The 21273-nt window shown below is 36.4% G+C and overlaps 1 protein-coding gene across 1 annotated transcript in view; it reads left to right on the top strand.

The window, feature by feature from the left end:
• Positions 1-21273, top strand: part of LOC140159030 (uncharacterized) — a 43623-nt gene that overhangs the window by 18743 nt on the left and 3607 nt on the right. Inside the window, 15 exon segments of the mRNA XM_072182354.1 lie at positions 271-350; positions 1941-2112; positions 2822-3033; positions 4132-4310; positions 5965-6090; positions 11248-11299; positions 11850-12122; positions 13326-13443; positions 14392-14967; positions 16096-16227; positions 16540-16604; positions 16998-17070; positions 17861-17880; positions 18406-18545; positions 19337-19490. Of these exon segments, the coding sequence (XP_072038455.1) occupies positions 271-350; positions 1941-2112; positions 2822-3033; positions 4132-4310; positions 5965-6090; positions 11248-11299; positions 11850-12122; positions 13326-13443; positions 14392-14967; positions 16096-16227; positions 16540-16604; positions 16998-17070; positions 17861-17880; positions 18406-18545; positions 19337-19490 (2372 nt within the window).

The raw sequence follows: 21273 nt of genomic DNA, 5'->3' as shown, positions 1-21273 counted from the left end.
GGGATATTCCACCTGGGAAATCCATACACCCTCTATGAAAGACATGACCTCAATCTTCCACACAGGGAGTGTGAATATCAAATGGGGTTACCTGAATGGATGATTCCATTTGAAATCTACACTCCCTGTGTGGGTTTTCGTTGTGGATGATCTTACTTAAAATATGAGTTTCAACATATATTTTTTTTACTGTTGTTATTATTCAACTATTTTGTTTTTAAATATGACATGGATATTTCACTGAGCAATTTGAATTTGTTTGTTTTCTAGACTTCCACCCAGCACAGGCAGACAATAGATCAGCTGCAAGCTCAAGTAGATCATCTCAAAGCAGAATTAGGATTATCTGAGTGAGTAGATTAATAATTGAAATCAGTGATTTGCTCATCTGGATGATCATATAAATCATCAAAATTCAGGTCTTGGCACCGTTGTTAGTGTCATAGATGTGCTAACATAGCCTGCTAGTTGTTAAGCCAAAAGCTGTGTATTAACCCTAACACCCGAAAATACCACAAAATACCACGATGAAAAATTCTGCGCATGCATGAATCCCAGGGTCTGCGATGACGCAATCACCCTAAGTGTTATATGCTCACGGAATTGCTGGCCGGGCAGCAATAACCCGTGTAGCTACCGGTCCGTGATCGTGTGGTTGGCATGCGGGGGGTCAAAGGTTCGAATCCAGGGGGTGCCAAGTCAAAAATTCTTCTTCTTGTTGAATTTTTCGTATCTTCTTTGACTTCCGATATCAAAAGGCGGGGTTCAGTGTTAGGGTTAAAGATAATAGAAGACATTTTACACAAATCTGTAGATTTCTCACTTAAGTTGAGAAATTAGCCACATGTATTTGAATGGGGCTTCAACTTTGTCAATGCTGCTGTTTTCTTTGTTTTTTACCAAATTTTTCATGTCAAAAATACCTAATGACAATTTAGAATGACTTATCCTTCACTTTTAGGCAATTTATAAACAATTTTTTATACACTTACGCTAGGATCACTGAATGGGCCTTTAACAGAATATAGACTGAACAAATCCTTTATATTTTAGGCCTGTAAAATTGCAAATATTTTACACTTACGCTGGGATCACTGAATGGGCCTTTAACAGGTATAGACTGAACAAATCGTTTATACTTTTGGCCTGTAAAATTGCAAAATAATATATATTTGCAGGACTGATTCCTTAGTTTTATTGCATTGTAGGAATGGTGTTATCCCTCCAATACAATAGTCTATTCCAGTTAAGAAAGGGGGAGTCTTCTTGGAGAGGGTTGGGGGAGAGCTGCCCCTTGAATCGCTTCTCTTTGCTCACTCACACGGTAGGCTTGTGTGAATCATGCATGATTTGTCGGACACCATCAGACCAAGACTAGAGTCACATGACTATCATGTGACACAATGAAGTGTGGTATAGTATGCTGTAGGCTTAGATTATTAATACACAGATTGGAATTTTGCATGCCTGTGCCTTCTAATGCTGGTTTCATACTACCCTGCCGCTTGCCGCTGAGCGGCGTGGTGCACGCGCATTGCAGACAAACGGACACAATAAAGGCTCGTCATTGGTTGAAAAGCCCTGCCGCTTGCACGCAGCGGCAAGCGGCAGGAAAGTATGCTGGAGGCTTTAGCGTACTCGAATTCAGCTGACGCCGGTAGGCCTACAGCATACAGACCTGGCGACATCGCTTATCTTACGCGAGAAGTTTCTTTTGTGTACACTCGCGCTATTTGCACTATTTTTGAGTTTGCTCACGCGGTACCTGACTTAGCGTCGATCCCCTGAGGCAACATGCCATGTTTCCACGTATGGCTGTAAGGCTAAAAAACATTTTGTAGCTCAAGTTCAAGTGACATTTTGAAAAAGAAAATATTTATAAAGTTAAAATGTGAATTTAATTTTGGTTTCAAGTATTGCACTCTCTTGTGACATTTCAGAGATAAGATTACAGAAGTGAAGGAAGAGTTAGCAAGGGAACGCTCTGTCACTATGTCACCAAGCCGATCTACCCGCAGTACCCCAGCACCATGTGAGAACTGTCAGCTAGTTCGTGATCAGAATGAAAAATTGAAAGAGATGAATAAAATATTTACTGACAAGATTAAGAAGGTAAGATTAACATACTGGCTATTAAGATTCAAACTCATGACTGAATGATAGCAGTCTTACGCTTCTGCCACAGCTTTAACTTTCAAAGTTAGGAAAGTGGCTTCCTTTTCGGAAAGTGAAAAATAAAACATATCCTGTAGACATCACAATTCTTTCAATATGAATGTGAATAATACAGATTGAGCAGTCCTGATTGGGTGATTGAATGAAGTGACTCAGTGAAATATTGCCATTTGATTGGCTGCTTGAGCAAAATTATGTTGTGTATCCCAGCTCATTTTAAGAGATAATCCAGACCTGTGTATGTCCAAGATCACAATAGCCGACTGATGATGATGATGTATGTTGATAACTGAAAGTACATGTATGTTAGAGAGAATTTAAGTAATACATTTGATTCAAATTATGATCAATAACAGCAAAAAAACAACAACATAACACTCATCTGTATTTACTAACAAGTTGTCAAACCCATAGACAGGAGACCCCCAAATGCCAATCAAATAAAATGGTCCACTTTTTCCGTAAAAACATTGAAATTGGCTCTTTTTGGAAGGACAAAATCACAAAAGTTTCACTTTTGAGCCTGCCACACCCCCCAAAAATAAATCCTAGCAACAGGCCTGCAAATTTTACAGATAGATATAACATACCTACACTTATTCTTCTGTATTTTACTTATTTGTGCATTGCATTCCTTCTATTTCAGCTGGATACTGACACACTCAACAACCAAACTAAAGCAAAGACAATATCTGATCTTGAAAGTAAATGCCAAGATCTGCACACTCAGATCCAATCTCTAAATAATATTAATTCTTTGATGACGGATAAAGCAGCAAGGCTTGAGAGCGAGAAGGCTGAGGTGATGCAGAATATACCAGCTCCAGGAGAGGTCATCAGCAGGGTGGAATATGACCAGTAAGTGATACAAGTGTGTAATATGTAGTATAGTAATATCAAATGGAAGATGATTTTGATCTTTCAGCAGAAAATATTTATCTTTAATGTTCAGTGTGCCACACACATTCAGAATATTATGAATTTCCATGTGAGGATAGTGTAAATTGGTGCATGTGTTAATACTGAAACAGTGTAATGGCTGTTCAATTTGAAATCCATACACCCCCTATGGAAGACTTGACCGTAATCTCCCACACAGGGAGTGTGAATTTCAAAAGGGGTTACCTGAAGGGGTGACTTTATTTGAAATCCACACTCCCTGTGTGGGAGATTAAGGTCATGTCTTCCATAGGGGGTGTATGGATTTCAATTGGAATAGCCCAGTGAGCAGTTATACCAAGAATCAAATCAGACTAATTGTTAATTTGGGTTTGCACTATTGACCAGCGCATTGTGTGTGCGTACGCCTGTCAAACACATACTTTAATTACCGCATACACTTGGCAATAGCGAGATAAATAAAAATGCACTTTTTGCGCATGCGTTTGCAGGGAGAAGCTCGTTTTTGGTAGCAAGTTGGCGGATCTGTGCAAAGGGCGAATAGAGACTGAGTGCTTTTCTTTAAGAAGGCAAAGTGGGTGTAAAACCCTGAGAGTAAATAACTTTGATTGAACATTTGATGAAAGTGTGCATGCATCATACAAGATGTGTGACCACTGTTTTATCCTTATTGTTCAACTTTACAAATCAACTTGATCTTTTAAGACTAAACTACCATAAAAACTCAATAGTTAGCATATGTGCTTACTATCGAGAACTTTTAAAACATGCAAACATGAAGAGCCTCATCCACAAAAGTGTAAAGGGTTTTGAGTGAATCATCGATACACATAGTTATATACGAACAAGTAAACCTACAGATGTGTGTCTCAACGCCATTAGCTCAGTTGGTAAAGCGCAGGACTTTGGTATAATTTCATGTTTTCAAAAGGAAAAGCGCTTGATAGTAACTATCAAGTTTTTACGGTAGTATTAATATTTTAATTTATTGCTTTCAAAAATTTGTACAACACTTTTTGACAACATTTTTCAAAAATTCCTTTTTGCTTAAAACAGAGTTGAAAGAGAAAAGGACAGACTGCGTGGAGACTACACACATCTCAAAGATGACTATACACGCCTAAATGAAGACTATAACAACCTCAAATCTACATTTACTGATTTGGAAGGATATCATAAGCAACTATTGACAGAGAAAGCCAATAGATCTCCACAACCAACCAGAGCTGAAAGAGGTATAATAGCTCATTTCTTTGTTCTAGGTCTATGTAAATATGGCCAGGTGGATGTCAGTTCATAAGAGCAATGTCGGGGATTATAGATCACAATTTTCAATCGATGGGGAGAGATGAGGTCCCACCAGGTCCGACCGAGTCTCCTACACAGGTTACGCTCCCTGTGGAGGGGCGGAACCAAACTGGCTGATGTGGAGACTAAGCCAGTTTGCTTCGGTCTGATACTCGTCTAGCCTCGCTTTGACCATGCGCAGATCTGGCTGGTCAGGAAGATATTTAATATCCCGAATTTATAATATGCCTACCAGTTCCACCGTATAACCGATTTGCTAGAGAATATTTGTTACCATGTTTAATAAATTTGTATTAATCGTATAATAAAATGTGGCCAAATGTATATTTGTGTATATAGTGTGTGGATCCACTCTTCTACGGACTTGGCTACTAAGCATGTCGGGAAGGATATGGCGGTATGCTGACCTGGGTCAATATGTTCTGGGCAGATGAGGTCCCACCAATTGCCTACGACCTTGTGTGCGATCATGTGTGACAGGCAATTCCTGATAATAATAGAGGTTCCCTGATATGGCTCATATGATTGTAAACATTTACGAACAATATCAATTGAACCTAACCATATTGGAATGTGTATGTATATGTATGGAGAGGATGAGTGTATGGTTGTGGGTGTGTGTTCGCCGAGGCATTCAAAGCGAGGACAAGATATAATTTTTTACATTCAAAGTGAGGACATTTTGACAAAGTGACTATGTTCATTGAATAACACTCTTCCTATAGGGGATATAGGGGGGTATAGGCTAATTCTTCACTTTGTATGCACGTTTATCGTCAAAGTGAGAAGACCTCACTTTGAATGTGTTGTACCTAAAATGTCCTTGCTTTGAATGCCGGGACAGAGCATTACACACATGTGTTTAACAAGTCCTCACTTTGAATGCCCGCGCACGTAGGGGGGGGGGGGTTACACCCATGTGTGCTTTTGTAAATGCCAGAAAATGAGAAATCCATGTGTATGCGTAGTGGGGAAGCACAGGAACTGAGGACGTCCACAGTTACTGGACGGTGTTTCTAGATAAAAATAGCATTTAAAAGTGTTAAATAAGTAATGACCGCATTTGAGGGTGTAGGGTCATTCCACACCTGTATATTGAACACATAACTATGTCATGGTAAGATGACAGAAGTGTGTGTGTCAGCAGATGAAAAGTGAAAACTCAAGTTGTGTAGGGGTGGCTGTGTTGGGGTGCATATGTAAGCACCTCCAAATGAGGACATTTATATGATATTTTAGATGCAATTATGCACAGCCACAGAACCGAGGACGTCTTAGGTTCAATGTTACATGCATCAGGCTGCAAACAGTGAAAAATGCTATTTATAGCTAACATCTATTGGGAGGTATAGGACATATCTCGGTTAGATAGTATGATTTTATGTGTATGTCCTCGGTAAGGTGATTGATTAATGGTTGTGTGTCCACACTTGGATAAAAAGTAAAATTTGATGTCCTCGTTTGACAGTGCAAACGGGTAGAGGTGTATGTGTGCGTAATTTATCTGTCACAAAAAGTGGACCAATTTGACAACATATTCATATCTAACAATATTTTATATCTCTTATATTATTCTTACAGAACAACTAGAAATAAACATCCGCAAATCCCAACAAGAAAACGATGCACTCCAACGCCAGATAGAACTGGTTCGAAGCCAAAGTTTGATTGCCGAAAATGCCAGGATGAGGGCAGAAGACAAAATCCGTAAGACATTACGCTTTCAACCCACACCTGATACCATGTACACTTTGTAGTGAACAGTTTGCTTATCACGTATCACTTGGTTTAATCAGTACTGGACACATGTGGGGCAATTGACAGTTTATAAGGTGATAGGTTTTGGGAGCACAGGGCCAGTTAGCAGTCCCCATGTAGTGATTACTTCAGATTTTATGTTAGGCCTACACCTTTTTATATAATTATCCGTAACTGGTCCAATTTAGATAATAATCACACTTCCTAATTTTGAAAATTCATTAATACCACCAAGTTGAAAGTTGAAATAATTAAGGAAGAAATTCAGACACCAATGGATGCATGTAAGAGTAGTCAAAATGTTAACTTGTTGTTTGTCTTATATTCCCAAATTTGGTTGTTTCTTTGTTTTTAACTAAAAAAACAGCCCCAGTACACCAGTGCAGACAAAGGCGTAGGCTACTAGTACATATACATATACGTACTTGTACGTACTGGCGTCATGATTTTCCCACAATTCATTGCACCATTATAAAGAAATACATAAGATTTTAGAATCATTGTCCGAGACAGTTTATCTTAACAGGTGCAAGGCTTACATTTTCAGACAATGAAGCTGGAGCGCTAAAGAAAAAATTGAATGTGTCGAAATTCTAAAATCAAATTTGAAATATTTATATATAGATTAGTACTATAGCACTGAGGTAATTACCTATCATTCATTGATTCATTCAGCATGTTCAGTGTTTTTCCTACCCATGTGTTCAGTACTGGTTTAAAGTCACAGGTTGCTTGCATCTATTGCACCATTCATAAGGCTAAAGAAAGTTGATTAATTGGTTCCTGCTTCATAAATAGGGAGTAGGGATGAGGGGGCCATTTCATTATTCATTATTTGACAAACTTTCATTATTACACATATCACTGGTATAGAGCGATATCTAAACCTGGATTACTGCACAAAACATATTCATATGCACCTTGTAACCATTTGATTAATACATTTAAAAGTTTTGTCCAAAATTATAACAATTTGGTTATAACAAATCTATAACAAAATTACAAGCTCTTATCATAATTAAAGCACAAGAAACATGGCGAGGGGTGTGTAAATTTTCATTATTAACCATTTACCATTTCCGCAATGGTAATCCATTGTTCAAGTTTGTTTCGGCTTATAATATGCGAAAAATTAAGATGCATAACATTGCGTATTGATATAGAATGGCGTGCACGCATATGGGCACAGCACTTACGCTAGTTGTCCGTTATGTAAAACGCTTATGTGAATTTACACAAGCATGAGTTGGGACTTTATTGACGCGCACAGTAACAAAAAACAAATAATTTCTGCCTAAACTGAACAAACTTTAAGGAAATATGTTAAAATCATCACAAGGACAGGCTTGACATTTGAGTTGTTAATAATTGATATATTCCTTGAAGAATTTGAGAATAATGGATTTGTTAATAAAATAATGACAGTTTTGGCAAAAAAGAAAAGTTAGTGTGGGTAGGAACCAAGGAATCAACTTTCATTGGACTAAACTAGCTGCATCTGCTTGACCAATATCAATTCATTGCTGATAGAGGACATACCTGTATCAGATCGAGCTATTGAAACCTCACCAAATACCTTGTGTGAAATGATTGCAAATTTATTGCATTTATAATTCTATATGCTTACGGTAACCCTGATGCACTTTTTGACAAGTACTTTATACGCCGTATAACTTCTATGGCATATAAACTACCATAGCAATAGATGAATACAAATTTTACTATACCGCCCTGCACTACAACGTTCACGTGATACCGATGCATTGAACCATAGATGTCAAAGAGAGGCTGATCACTCGCACCTGTAGGATAAGTATCTTTGAAAAGAGTGGTATTGTATTCAATTTATGTTTGCTGACATCCACAGGTGATTAGTGCAATCTGCTTGTAGTGCAGGGTGGTCTGTTCAAAAATTGTATTCATCTATTGCTATGGTAGTTAATCCAATTATGACGTCACTTCTATGGCATATTCTTAGAACTTTATCCCAGGGCAGTAGCAAGTGGGGCAGCTGGGGATGCCATGACCACCCCACTTTTTGAGAAATTTTTTATATCTCCATTTCAATTTGGGCATATATTTGAAATTTGGCCAGCCCACATGTGCGATGGCCGCCCCACATTTTTCAACCTTTATCCTATGCTCAAAGGTAGATTTTGGTTTATTATACTGTATGTAGAATATTATTTGAAAAAAATGAGAATTACATATATAATTATTTCAATATAATCTAGGAAACATTTTTGAAGAAGCAATTACGTCATCTCAACAAATTATTCACTGAAATTTAAAGTTGACAATCTTAGTAATCTATTGAAACCATTATAACAGTATTATGTATAATTAAGCTAAATGTGATCATTACTTCACAGTAAGAATTAGTTAAATTGTGTTTGCTGTGTTCTGTAATTTCTTTGAAGACTTTTGGTGGTAGTAGTGCTTTTGTGTGCTAAACTCGTGGAATTTAAACAAGGAATAAGGAGTTTTTTCTGCTATTTCTGGTGATGGTTCAGGTTATTCAATAAAGTATTTTCCGTCATATTAGAGAGATTGTGATTTCCAAACCTAGCATCGAACGTACATGGAATCTATCCAAAATCCTGTCACAGGAGAGTGATTTTGAATAGTTTCCATGTACGTTTGATGCTAGGTTTGGAAATCACAATCTCTCTATTGAATGTGCTATACCTTAGTTAATGGTTCATGTTTGGTTTGCACACCTGTTAGCATCCCATTGACTTGTGTTGTGATCATTTTGATTGTGGTTCCAAACATAGATAGCATGAACCAGTTGACCTGGCAACAATCAATTTTGATGTCATACTACGACGGGGAATAAAATAATTATTTTATGTGGTTTACTTTCAAAGAAACGACTCTCTTGGTAAATCAGGCCCTCGATAGTACTGTTCTATTCAGAAAAATGATAGTATTAATAAAAGGAGAAATGAATCATAACATTTGTGCACTGACATTTGCTGTAATAGGTTCCAGGTATGATTTTTAATAAACAGTATTATAAATATTTTGTCTCAGTTTTATTGTAAAAAGTAGAAAATCTCGAACTATGCTTTCCTGAAATATTGGCATGACAAAAATTAAATTATTATTTCTTTTCCGTCCTATATTTATTGTATTAGAAGAATATTATTGTTGTATAAGATGTGTTATTGAAGTGCTGGCTTTAGTAAATGATTTTTATATATTTTAAAGAAAGATATATTATGTAACTCTAGTTTTTAGCATACTCTTTTAAAAAAAACTCAGTAGGAGAACTTTGTCATTTATTGTATTGAACAAATTCGAAATATGCATAATGTTGTGAAAATATCAGTATTTTGTTTGTAGATTAATTTTGTGACATACAATTTCTTTTGTATTTTGTGATGATGTTCATTCAATCAAATTATAATAAACATTCATGAATAAAACTGTAATTTATGTTGTCAGTTATCATTATTCATGTGTCACCATATTGCATAATTCAAGTCCAAAAAAAAGTCCAATATACTCCATATATCATCACATTTCTGTTTCAGAGTAGATCATTTCATTATAAATAATTTTTTTAAAAACCAGGTGTTTCATTATTACAGTATTATTTATTCTAAAGCCAGCACTTTCATAAGAATATTATAAAACATTTCACATAGTATAATTAGATAACATATTTCAAAGTTGTTTCATAATGTTGGGCAATGAAATTTAAACAGTAAGTATTTTCAACAAGCTTTATATAATGAGGTAAAGGCTTATAAAAACAACTTTAATGTTTTTATTCATTCAATGGAAAGAATAATTTCATTTGGTGGAATATGAGCTGTTCCATTCACCTCGGCAAAGCCAAGTTGAATGGAACGGTTAATATTTCACCTCATAAAATATTCTTACCGGTGAACATTCAATATTTGTATAATACAAGGAAATTAATGAGGTCACACAGTAGCTGAAACAGATGAAAAAAAATGGCAACTTTATGACAATTGCAACCAAAATGGGCTATTCCAGTTGCAATCCATACACCCTCTATGGAAGACATTACCTTAATCTCTCAAACAGGGAGTGTGAATTGCAATTTGGGTTATCTCAGTGGGTGACTCCGTTTGAAATCTACAACCCCCCTCCCGTGTGTGAGAGATTAAGGGTATGACTTCCATAGGGGTGAGTGGATTTCAACTGGAATAGCCCAAAAGTGGTAATGAGTAATTAAGCCTCATGGAATAATCTGTTTTGCACATGTATATGATGCACTTTAATTTCATTCAACTTTAGTCCAGTACACATTAAAAAAAAATTGTGTACATCCATATCAAAACGAAGCACTTGTCGGCTGCTGCATGTGTCTCATTACACATAATAGGTAGGAGGTGGGGATCACTTCAAATCATCCCCAGGTCACATGGTTTAGGAATATGTTCTCTGTATTCCTAAATCAAGTGACTTCGGTATGATTTGAGGTGACCTCCACTTGAGATGAGTCTGGTATTTATTCTTAGCTATTATGTAAAATGAGAGACATGTAACAGCCGACAAGTGCATCGTTTTGATATGGATGTACACAATTAAGCTTATCTTAAAATACACCTGTTTAAGGAGAACTTTTACGAACTGAATATTGATCATATGCGACCGTTAAAACATTGAACCAATCAATTTCTGGCAATTTGAATGTGTATTCAGCCATACAGTGGACACTACATGCAATATGCTGCATCAAGTAGCTTCAAGTAAAAGCAACATATGGTACATTGGTGTGAACAATAATACACACACTCATCAAATGCTGTTGTCACACTCATCAAATGCTGTTGCCACACTCATCAAAATTATGCTGTCGCTAGCACATGATTGGTTGTGGTATTTTATCATGCATGAACTGAACTCAATTTCAAAGATTTCCGATCAGCTGCTGAAAAGATCTATTGATTGCAATATTTGGAAGTATACATTGCTCTTCATGAGAAAAGTGCAAACATGGCACAGAGTATGGGTGCTCATTTGTGACTTGCCTTCCCCCATATAATTTTCTCTGTATATTGTTATCACAATCCTTTAATGTTGTATGATTTTTTTGTGATTCTGATGTTTTATTATTTTACTTTTTAGATGTAATGGAAAAGGAGCTACAAGAGCTGCAGATGCAAGTTTCAAATGAAAGGTAAGTGACCCTTGACCTTCCTGCAACACTGACAAATTAAGTACTTGCCATTGCTTGTCAATACTGAAAATGATGGAAAAATAAATTTCAGTATTGTAAAACATTTCCTGTAAGTTTCTAAGACTATTTCACATGAGGAACAAAGAAATTGTGTATTTATTTTTAAATGGGAGTTTGCCCAGGTGTTTTTATTTAACTAGTCGGTTCCTGATGGACTCAAGCTTGGGACCAGGCTCAAGCAACATGCTCAAGCCAAGCTCAAAAGCATTATATAAGCATGCTGGTCTGTATGAAGAGAAAAGAAAGATATGGAATTGAAGAAAATGGGCAAAGACAAGAAAGCCCACTCCCAGCAAATCAAGTATACAATTTTGCTGTTAGCCATGGCCTTGGGGCGAGAAACAAGATCCCCGATGCAAAGGCTGTTACTTTTAGTATTTGGCTTGTATATGAATATTTCGGGGTTTTTTTCTTAATGAAACTTAATATTGGGACTAATTTGAGCTATATTCCTCGTCCTAAGATAAAGAAATATAATTTTTCCTAACAGAGAGAAGAATAGAAGATCCTCTTTTAGTCTCGATGCCGAAGCAAGTCTGACAATCCAGCTGGATGAACGCAACCAAACCATACAGAAGTTACAGACAGAAATTGCATCCAAGAATATCGCCATGGAGAATCTACGGCAAGGAGTTGACAATAGGGTGCTTGAGAAAATCCGTGAACTGGAAGATGTGCTCAAAGAACGGGATGATTTGGATGAAGCAAGGAGGAGGCTAGATCAGCAGAAGCTAGCTCTGGAGATCAAATTAGAGGAACAAAGGTATTGATTTTTATAGCATTTGCCTTTCACCATTGTTATTTTGTCTCAAAAATCATTGTTTTATGTATTTTTTCAAACCAATTTAACCTTTGATGATATAGGATCCACAAGTTCCCTCTAACGCTTTTTGAAATAAATGGAAAATATATTTTACAAAATGTAAAATGTTACGTGTAGCCTTAGTTGTTTTACACATGTGGGCCAATTTATAGCATCACATATCATTGTGTTTGGTCACAATGGTTCATTATGTAACAAAAGAGGCCATTTTAAAAGTTGCATTATGAGTCCATAGGAGTCAAATCTCAAACAATACAGTAGGCCAGGCCTATTCATGCATTTGTTAAGGAAAGTTGACTTCTATGGACTCAGGTGCAACTTAAAAACAGCCTCTTTTTTACATAATGAACCATTGTGACCAAATGCAATGATTTGTGATGCTATAAATTGGTCCATTTGTGTAAAACAACTAAGGCTTGTTTCAAAAAGAAGAGACTTCATCTCCCCTTGAGACATTTGACGTGTATCTATCATATTTAATAAATGTTGTACATGTATGGTATACCCTGACTGTCACAATTAGCTTTTTGTTTCAGTCCTGTTTATCAGAGATATGATAGTCTAGTGGTTCTTGTAGCAGTCTTGGGTATATGCCTAGCATGTAAGGGGTCATGGTTTTAATTCCTATGTTGATTCATTCTCTGATTTGTTCATCTTGAGTTTGTACCAGCATTTGTTAATTTCCTTTTTCTTTAGTCATAATTGTAGCATATTGGCTGGGTTAAACTGTTCTTTTTCTTGCTACATGTATGATCATTCATTTTCCTCTTTATCATTAACTTGATCGCCAATGTGTTTATTAATTCTGGTGCAATAGCTCAGCTTATTAACAGCGTTCGAAATTTTGGTTGTCCGGTTGCCCGGGACAACTAAAAAAGTCGCCGGACAACCAAAAATACTGACTCGGTTGTCCCCGGACAACCATAAATCTGTAGCCAAAACTCACCTTTGTACGTGTATGAGTACACATGTGGTTGTGGGGAACTTTGTTCCCAGTACGGACAACCAAAAACTTAGACGGACAACCAGAAATTTTAACCTGGTTGTCCGTGGGACAACCATTTATTTTTCCTTAATTCGAACACTGCTTATTAATTAGCTTACTAAAGCAAATGACATCTCATTTCACACAATTTTTTCTAGGCTAATTATTGAACAACTTAGAGATGAAAGACCAAGACTGATGCAAGAAAAGGATGCAGAGATTGACAGGCTTGACCGACAGAAAACTAAACTAGAAAATGACATGAGAAATTTGAAGGTAGGTAGACAAAGAGTGGAGTTAAATAAACATTGAATTATATCTTAGATGACACTCATTCTGCTCAGTTGTCAATTCATCACACAGTGTTCTTTAATAGAAATCAGGGCAAAATATGCACACACCCTTGGAAGTTTTATAATGACTTGTATATATGTATGTACACTACTCAAAATATTTAAAGGATCAGAATCGGACAATCCTGAATTTCATATTTTATTGCCTGTTCCCATGGTACCTACCAAAGTGTTTTTCAGTGTAATTGGACTTCTGTGTTCGTGCAAGTGTTCTGTTACCTGAACAGTACTGAATGAAATGACACACGTCTCATTACAAGGTTACTGCTGTGCGAAAAGCTAAAAGTCAGATCCTTGAGTACGTAGTGTATGTAGAGTGAATGAATGTTCTCAGTCATCCAGTAGTTCAGAAAATTTAAGTTAAATATAATACTAGAATACTAGACTATATGTACTAGAATTTACTTGATTTTTTTGCAACTTTCCTGACAACAGGTTGCAAAAGTCAAGTGTGTCCCAGCACTAGATTTTCAACCATCCACAAAATTAATGGGTGTCTATAGATTAGTTAGTGGTTTGGGTTGGGTGCTTTCAGTTGCAGTGTTGTGTGTGCTAGTATAGGCACGTAAATGTTTTCCTTCCAGGGATGAAATGATTTTATCTTCTTACTACCATCACTCCCTACCTAATATTACCACTTTTTGCATTCCGAGGTCAAGGAGAAGAAAGGCTTTTTGGCACAGAATATGTTTTACAAATCACAGAGATGTGGTGTCAGTATCTGAAATCATAATACATTTTTAAGATGTTTGATGGATGTCCAGTTGTTTATATGTTATGAGTTTTTTGCCAACCTATCTTATATATTTGTATACTTTATTTTGGCTTTCTCATGGATGTACAAATTAAATTTTGTGTTTTTGTATGCTAGGCACAATTAAGTGAAAAAGACAGTGAGCTTCTTCGACTGCAGATGAAGCAAGAAACCGACATAGACACACTCCAGGAGGAAGCATTCAAACAAATCAGAGATCTCCAAGCCTTAACGCTTAAAAAAGAAGCCGAAATTGCAAGTCTTCAAGAGAAAATACATGAGAAGGAAGAAGAATGCAGAGAATTTGCAAATACAAAGAGCAGACTTGATCTTGAATTTGAGCAAATCCAAGGGGAGTCTGCACGAAAGGTGGAACAGCTTACAAACATTGTGCAAAGACAAGAGGGTGAGATATCAGGTCTTCGTGAAGAGATCGGTTGTAAGAATGACCTGTTGAGGACTATGAAGCAGAATCAGGACAGTGATGTCAATAATCTGAAAGACATGCTGTCTGAGACTACCAGAGAGTTCAACAGGTACAAAGATTCCAAAGATAGAGAGATTGGTGATATGAGGAGCCAGTTGTCTATGAAAGATGAAGACTTTGAGAGGACAGTTGATAGGAAAGAGGACCAGATTAAGATGCTTAAACAAGAACTAGATGATGTCATGGTGGAGAGACCAAAGTTTAAAGTAAGTGTGTGGTGTTGATGTTGTTTACTTTGCTCAATTTAGTTCAGTTTATGTTTATTATTCTCTCGTTGGGTTGTTCCATCTATTGCACTTACCCATTTCTCACGTCTGTCAAAGGGGACACCCTCACAAAATCCCTATTGGTTTGTACAGGGTCTTTCAGTTGCAGTCAATTTTCTCACCACAGAAAATACCAATTTGCCTTTTCTATTGTAATTACTGGAAATAGATTTCCCTGAAAAAAAGTTAGACTTTTGGAATTGTTTCATAAAGAGGTGTTTATTTTATGGCATATTTTGTGATTTTCCCCATTGAGTGCAACAGTAAGCATCCTCTTACAATGATGGCCCATTGTCAGAGGGTGCGAGATGGAACAGCCAAATCCCGGCAAAAACAACCAATCCAATGAAGTGATCTATCACAAATGACATCATGCCAACCAACCGAATACTGATAACATTGGAATGGTGACATCGGGGGTGACATTGGGATGGTTATTTTTATTTGATCATTTCAATCTTTATTGCAATCATTAAAAAACATACAAACTTTAAGCACAATGATTGAAAAGAAAACACATAAACCATGCGCTTCAAGGTACAACTGATAAATAGATTTTACATCAGTTAAATGAGTAATATGGAAAATTTCTGGGGCTGCTGATCTTGCCAGCCCAGACCAACTTTTCATGAACTTATGTACAGTTGCATCAAGAGCAAGAAGATTTGTCTTTGTGATGTCATGAACCGCGAGGATAAACCGGCACGAGGGAAGAAGATAGTTTTTGTACACATTGAACTTGTGTTCCCCTCTGACAAGTAACTTATCAATTCTATCAAGCCGGATAACAAGGTGGTATCTTACATGACCAAAGACTTCTTCCTGCTTTCCTGAAAAGCAAACATGCGAACCCAAAAATTTATGAGGGTCATCTTCAATTGAGTTAACGTCATTACCAGATTATACTTTGTTGAACTTCTGAGTGACAAGACTCATAACATTGTGCATTAATACTGAATGGTGTGTACACAGTTGGGTGCCTCACCTATACTTATTAAGATGAAACTTGCTATAATGCCAACAAAATATCATTCTGATATATTTTTGATTATAATACTTTAATTACAGCAATCTTTACAGAGTGTAGAGGATGAACTAGCCTCAGTAAGAGATGAATTACGGAGAGTGAATGGCATGATAAGTGTCAAAGAGGCACAGATACAGGAACAAGACAGGCAGCTACAGATGGCTGAAATGAAGGTAAAAAAAAAGTATTGATTTATATTTATTGGTGGAGTTTAAACATACACACAACTAAAACTGTTCACTTATGTGAGTTTTCGACACAACGACTCTGTGCCTTTTTCAAACTACAGGCTAGCCTACAAATGAGTGACCCAGACATTAATAGGATTATGCTCACTGATCTAATTGTCATTTGCAAAACATACTGGTTTTGCAGGTACTCCTGAAAATGAATCCACCCATCAGCAAAGTTACCTGCTGTTGGAGTGTGGGTCAGTATTAAAGTCAAGTGCATCCTAAATAAATCTTTGTAATCCCTATTTCTAGCATGATGAAGCTGTCCGTGACAGGAATGAACAAAGACGCAAAATGCAGACAGAGCTGGATGACAGGTAAATCATCTTCATTTATGATTTAATTTTTTTTCTTGGTATTGTATGAAGGGGAAAATACATGTAATCTTTGCTCTCCATTCTGTTCTGAAGAGAGTCCCAGATACTCCTGTTGTTTACGTACACATAATCAGTGGAATGAACAAACCCACCACCCTGAGATTCGCAGGCATTTTGACCGCCAGAAGTTTATCTGTCTCATGCATATATGAAGAGTGCAGAATTAGCATACAGCTAGTTTGTTTGATTCTTTCTTTCTTTTTTTCTTTCATCCTTCCATCTTTACTTTAATACTAACTTTCTAACTTACTCACCTATTTTATATATGAGTCTAATCTTTCTATCTATGTATAATTTCTTTCTTTATTTGATTTATTCTCGTCTATATTTCAGGGAAGATACCATCACTGATTTACAAAGACAGTTGGATGTTACGAAGAGTGAGATTTCAATATATCAAGATCAGGTTAGCAAATATACAGAATAAGTTATACTTTACATGAATGTTTTTTGTTTGTTTGTGTGTTATGTATGTATGTGTTCTGCATGTGTGAGGGATTTTGTAAATACTGCCAATTGAGAAATCTCTATCTAACTGACAACACACAGGAATTGTGGACATCCATTGTTCATGGATGGTGTTCCTAGATCTGAAACCGCATAAGAATGCATTATAGCTATTGACTGCAGTTGATGGGGTAGGGTCAGTCCGCACTTGGACAGTAAACCACTTCCATGGTTAGGTAAATTCAGGTCGGAAATGTCTGTCTGCAGTTGAATAGTAACAACTCAATAAGGTGGGTTGATGTCAATGCATGGTTACCAGTGTTTAGACATGTATAGGTCATATGGGTGGGGCGGGTGTTTATTGCATCGTTGGGCAGGAAAAACCTCCTATGTGTCATAGGCCCCTGAACAGGTTTGAAGCAAAACCTTGGCATATAGGGGGGAAGTTTTTCCTGCCCAAGAACGATTTATTTTTCCCACATATAGGGGAGCATTTTGTGTGTTTTTTACCAATTATAAGCCGAACAAGTAAACTTTAAATATGCTAATCAGCAACCTCTAGAGTTGAGATAGAAGTCCCCAGTCAGGTGACAGAATCCCTGTTTGCCGGTGAATACGTGTAGGTGTGGGTGCATGCATGTATGTGTGGGGTCAATTAACATGTTAATGAACTGAACTATGAATCCTTGGTTCTTGTTATCTCTAACTTAACCATGTTTTCTGTTTGCTTCTTTCTATCCTTCTGACAGGATGATAACAAGACCAAAAGGTAAGTTCATTACCAAAGAAAGGAAATTCAAGCACTAATAAAAATCAAATATTAAGAAATTAAGTCATTCATCAATGTTATTGAAAACTATCCTCAATTACATAATCAGTAAAAGCATTACATCTGATCTTAATCTCACCCTCTCATTTAAACATTGCAATTGAAATCCATACACCCCCTATGCAAGACATGATCTTAATCTTCCACACAGGGGGTGTAGATATCAAATGGAGTCACCCATTCAGGTTACCCCATTTGAAATTCTTACTCCCTGTGTGGGATATTAAGGTTATGTCTTCCATAGGGGTGTATGGATTTTAAATGGAATAGCTTTAAAGCAGGTGGGAAGTGACTGTGACCATTAATTTGTCAAATTGATTGTGTGATTTTCCCAAATGAAAATAATATAATGATGAACACCTTGTAAAATGCATCCTCTAATAACACACAAAGACAGCTTTTGCTGAGTATGTTTGATTGATTGATTGATTGATTGATAATGTTGGTTGATTGATTCTTTGACAGGTTTGAAGAAAGAATTCAAAGCCAAGAGGAGGAGATCAACACACTGAGTAAACAAATAAGGGAAGTGAAGAGTAATAACAGAAACTTGACAGAGGATAACCAGATACAAAAGAAGGAGATAGAGAAGCTGAAGATATCAGGTAATAATGCACTAGTTCAAAGGTGAAATAGGGATGAAGAGCCTTACCTAAGTGTACAAAATGTTGACACCATGAGGACTAGACCCACATCCTACCTCACAATTATGAGTTAAGGTCTTTGACTGCTGTGCCACCATGCCCTGCATCCTCTCTATTACATTTTGTGAAATTAAACTTCAACCCAATGAAAATTTATTTCAATTAAGAGAGCCTGGAAGAAACATCTGAAATTGTAATCTAACTTGGCACATTTCATGAGTGTCAGCTGTTCAACCATGGTACATCAGCACTTCTTGCACTAATCTGTGGTTTAAGAAAGTATTAAATTGTGCATTTCTTATCAGCTATATGCGGAAGAGTTGTGAACTTTGAGTAGCCTGGGGTATGCTTTTAAGGGGAGTGGTAGATCATTCTGCTTAAAATTCAAGCCAGGATTATGTTTGCTGCATGCGTGCTGTCTATTCACTCTGATGATTTGCCTGGGGTGTTTGGTGATGTCACTTCAGTTGGTGATAGCAATACAGTTGATTATTTGTTAAATCAACATCATGTTAACTGTTTGCATGGTTTATTTAGTTACTTAGTCTTTAGCTCAATAGACAAGGTTCTTAGTATCTGATCCAGAAATTGCACTTACTTGTAGACGTTTCAGCAAAACCTGTTGCCTTTTTCAACACTTGATGGGTGTTAGTCTTTCATTATAGGAGCATGCTCAAATCCAAGCAATCGTAAGAATTTCTGTATGCTATGTAGTACATTCACCAGCTATCCATTGTGTTATCTTTTTGCAGGTGGGGAAAAATGCAACAAATGTGTGCGTGTGAAAGCTGAGAAGGAGGAACTAACCCAGGAAAAATATAGTCTGGAAGAAGAAGTAGATGATTTACAACAAGAGGTAACCAGATTGGAATCTCTCCTGGATGTCTACCAGCAGGATAGTAAAAGGTAAGTATAGTTCAAATGAAATGATGTTGAATAAAATTATTTACAAAGATAGAAAACAAGAAACTAAGAAACAAATTAAATGATGGTGTTGAATTGGGCTATTGCTGTTAAAATCCATACACCCCCTATGGAAGACTTTATATGACCTTAATCTCCCCCATGGGGAATGCGGATTTCAGAGTTATCCATTCAGGTAACCCCATTTGAACTCTCTCTCCCTGTGTAGCAGATTAAAGCCATGTCTTCTGTAGTGATGTGTGGATTTCAACTGGAATATCCCATTTGTCGTGCACTCTAAGATTCCAAAATTGTTTGCAGATTTTGAAATTTATAAATTTAAAACTGAATTTCTAAAACTGAAAAACATTTAGGGATTTTGAGATTTGATTCAAAATATTTGTATACACCTGCACCAATTGATTAATTGCATGGCTATTATAATAAACAAGGGGATGAGGTCTAAGCCTAAAGAGACCTGAGAGCACACATACAGAGGGTCCAATGGTAACAGTGCCTGTGGATGAATATTTTGATGTAAAGTTTGCTCACGTTTCCTGCATATATTTTATCTACCCAGCTGAACCCATCCATACTTTTAACAGCCCTGATCAATTCATTCAGTAAACATAAAAACAAATGCTTGTGCATACAAGAATACCTTTGTAATTAATTAATATATTCTCTTAATTTAACAAATTATTATGTTGCCAAAGCTTGGTCTGAGACAATAGACAGAGTAAGTATAATTAATTAGCTAAACACATCCAAATTAAAAAGTCACCACTAGTTCCATCCCTATTTAATCAGAGTCTGATAAGTTTATGGCAAAAAATTTATATAATAATTTTCTATACACTTTCCTTCGAAGGTTGATACCAAATTTGATATCACAGGTTTAATCATTGTGAGCATAGGAACCGTTGTTTGGAAATTCGTGCAATTTAAAAAATGACAAATTACGAATTGACCACGCAAAAGCCAATGCATGGTATCATCTTATTATGTGGCCCGATGTAACCTGTACAGGAACCATTATACACTTGCCTGCCCACAATTAAAAGAGCGGGGTATTTGATTTGAATTTTGACATGCATGGGTAAACCTTTAATGACAATGAAATTAGACCTCTCAGATGCGTGTAGATGTTGAGAAGAGGTGATACAACTCATATGTCATTTTTAAAATTGCACAAATTTCCAAACTACGGTTCCTATGCTCACATTGATTAAACTTTTGATATCAAATTTGGTATCAACCTTCGAAGGAAAGTGTATAGAAGATTATTATATAAATTATTTTGCCATTAACTCATCAGACATTGACTAAATGGGGATGGAACCAGTGGCGACTTTTTGATTTGGCTGTGTTTATTATGCATATTGGTGTATAAACTTCAGCAATTTGTAGAAATCATATAGCACTTTTTGTACCATTTATTTTGCTGTTATATTTTGTATTTTAGAGCATGTAATAGATCGGCCAGTACTTTAATGTTGAATTTAATGTTATACAGAATGTTAACAATTGTACTAAATGTGCTTTTGTGACACTGTCTGCACTGCTGCTTGAAATATTATTATCATTTTGAACATTGATTTGTGTTGTGGCAATCAAATGTAGATTCCAAATATTACATTGTTATATATCTTATGAGTAGGAAAAGCACAGGTGGATTTGGATTTGACATGATAAATAGATGTTATCACAATTCACATAGAATATTAAATGCACAAAGTGTTGCCCTTTTCTACAAATAATCTGCATATAGGTTTTATGTTATAAG

The sequence above is a fragment of the Amphiura filiformis genome, chromosome 8 (assembly GCF_039555335.1).
Source record: "Amphiura filiformis chromosome 8, Afil_fr2py, whole genome shotgun sequence".
In the NCBI taxonomy this organism is placed as follows: Eukaryota; Metazoa; Echinodermata; class Ophiuroidea; order Amphilepidida; family Amphiuridae; genus Amphiura; species Amphiura filiformis.
This window is presented reverse-complemented; position numbering and strand designations above follow the sequence as displayed.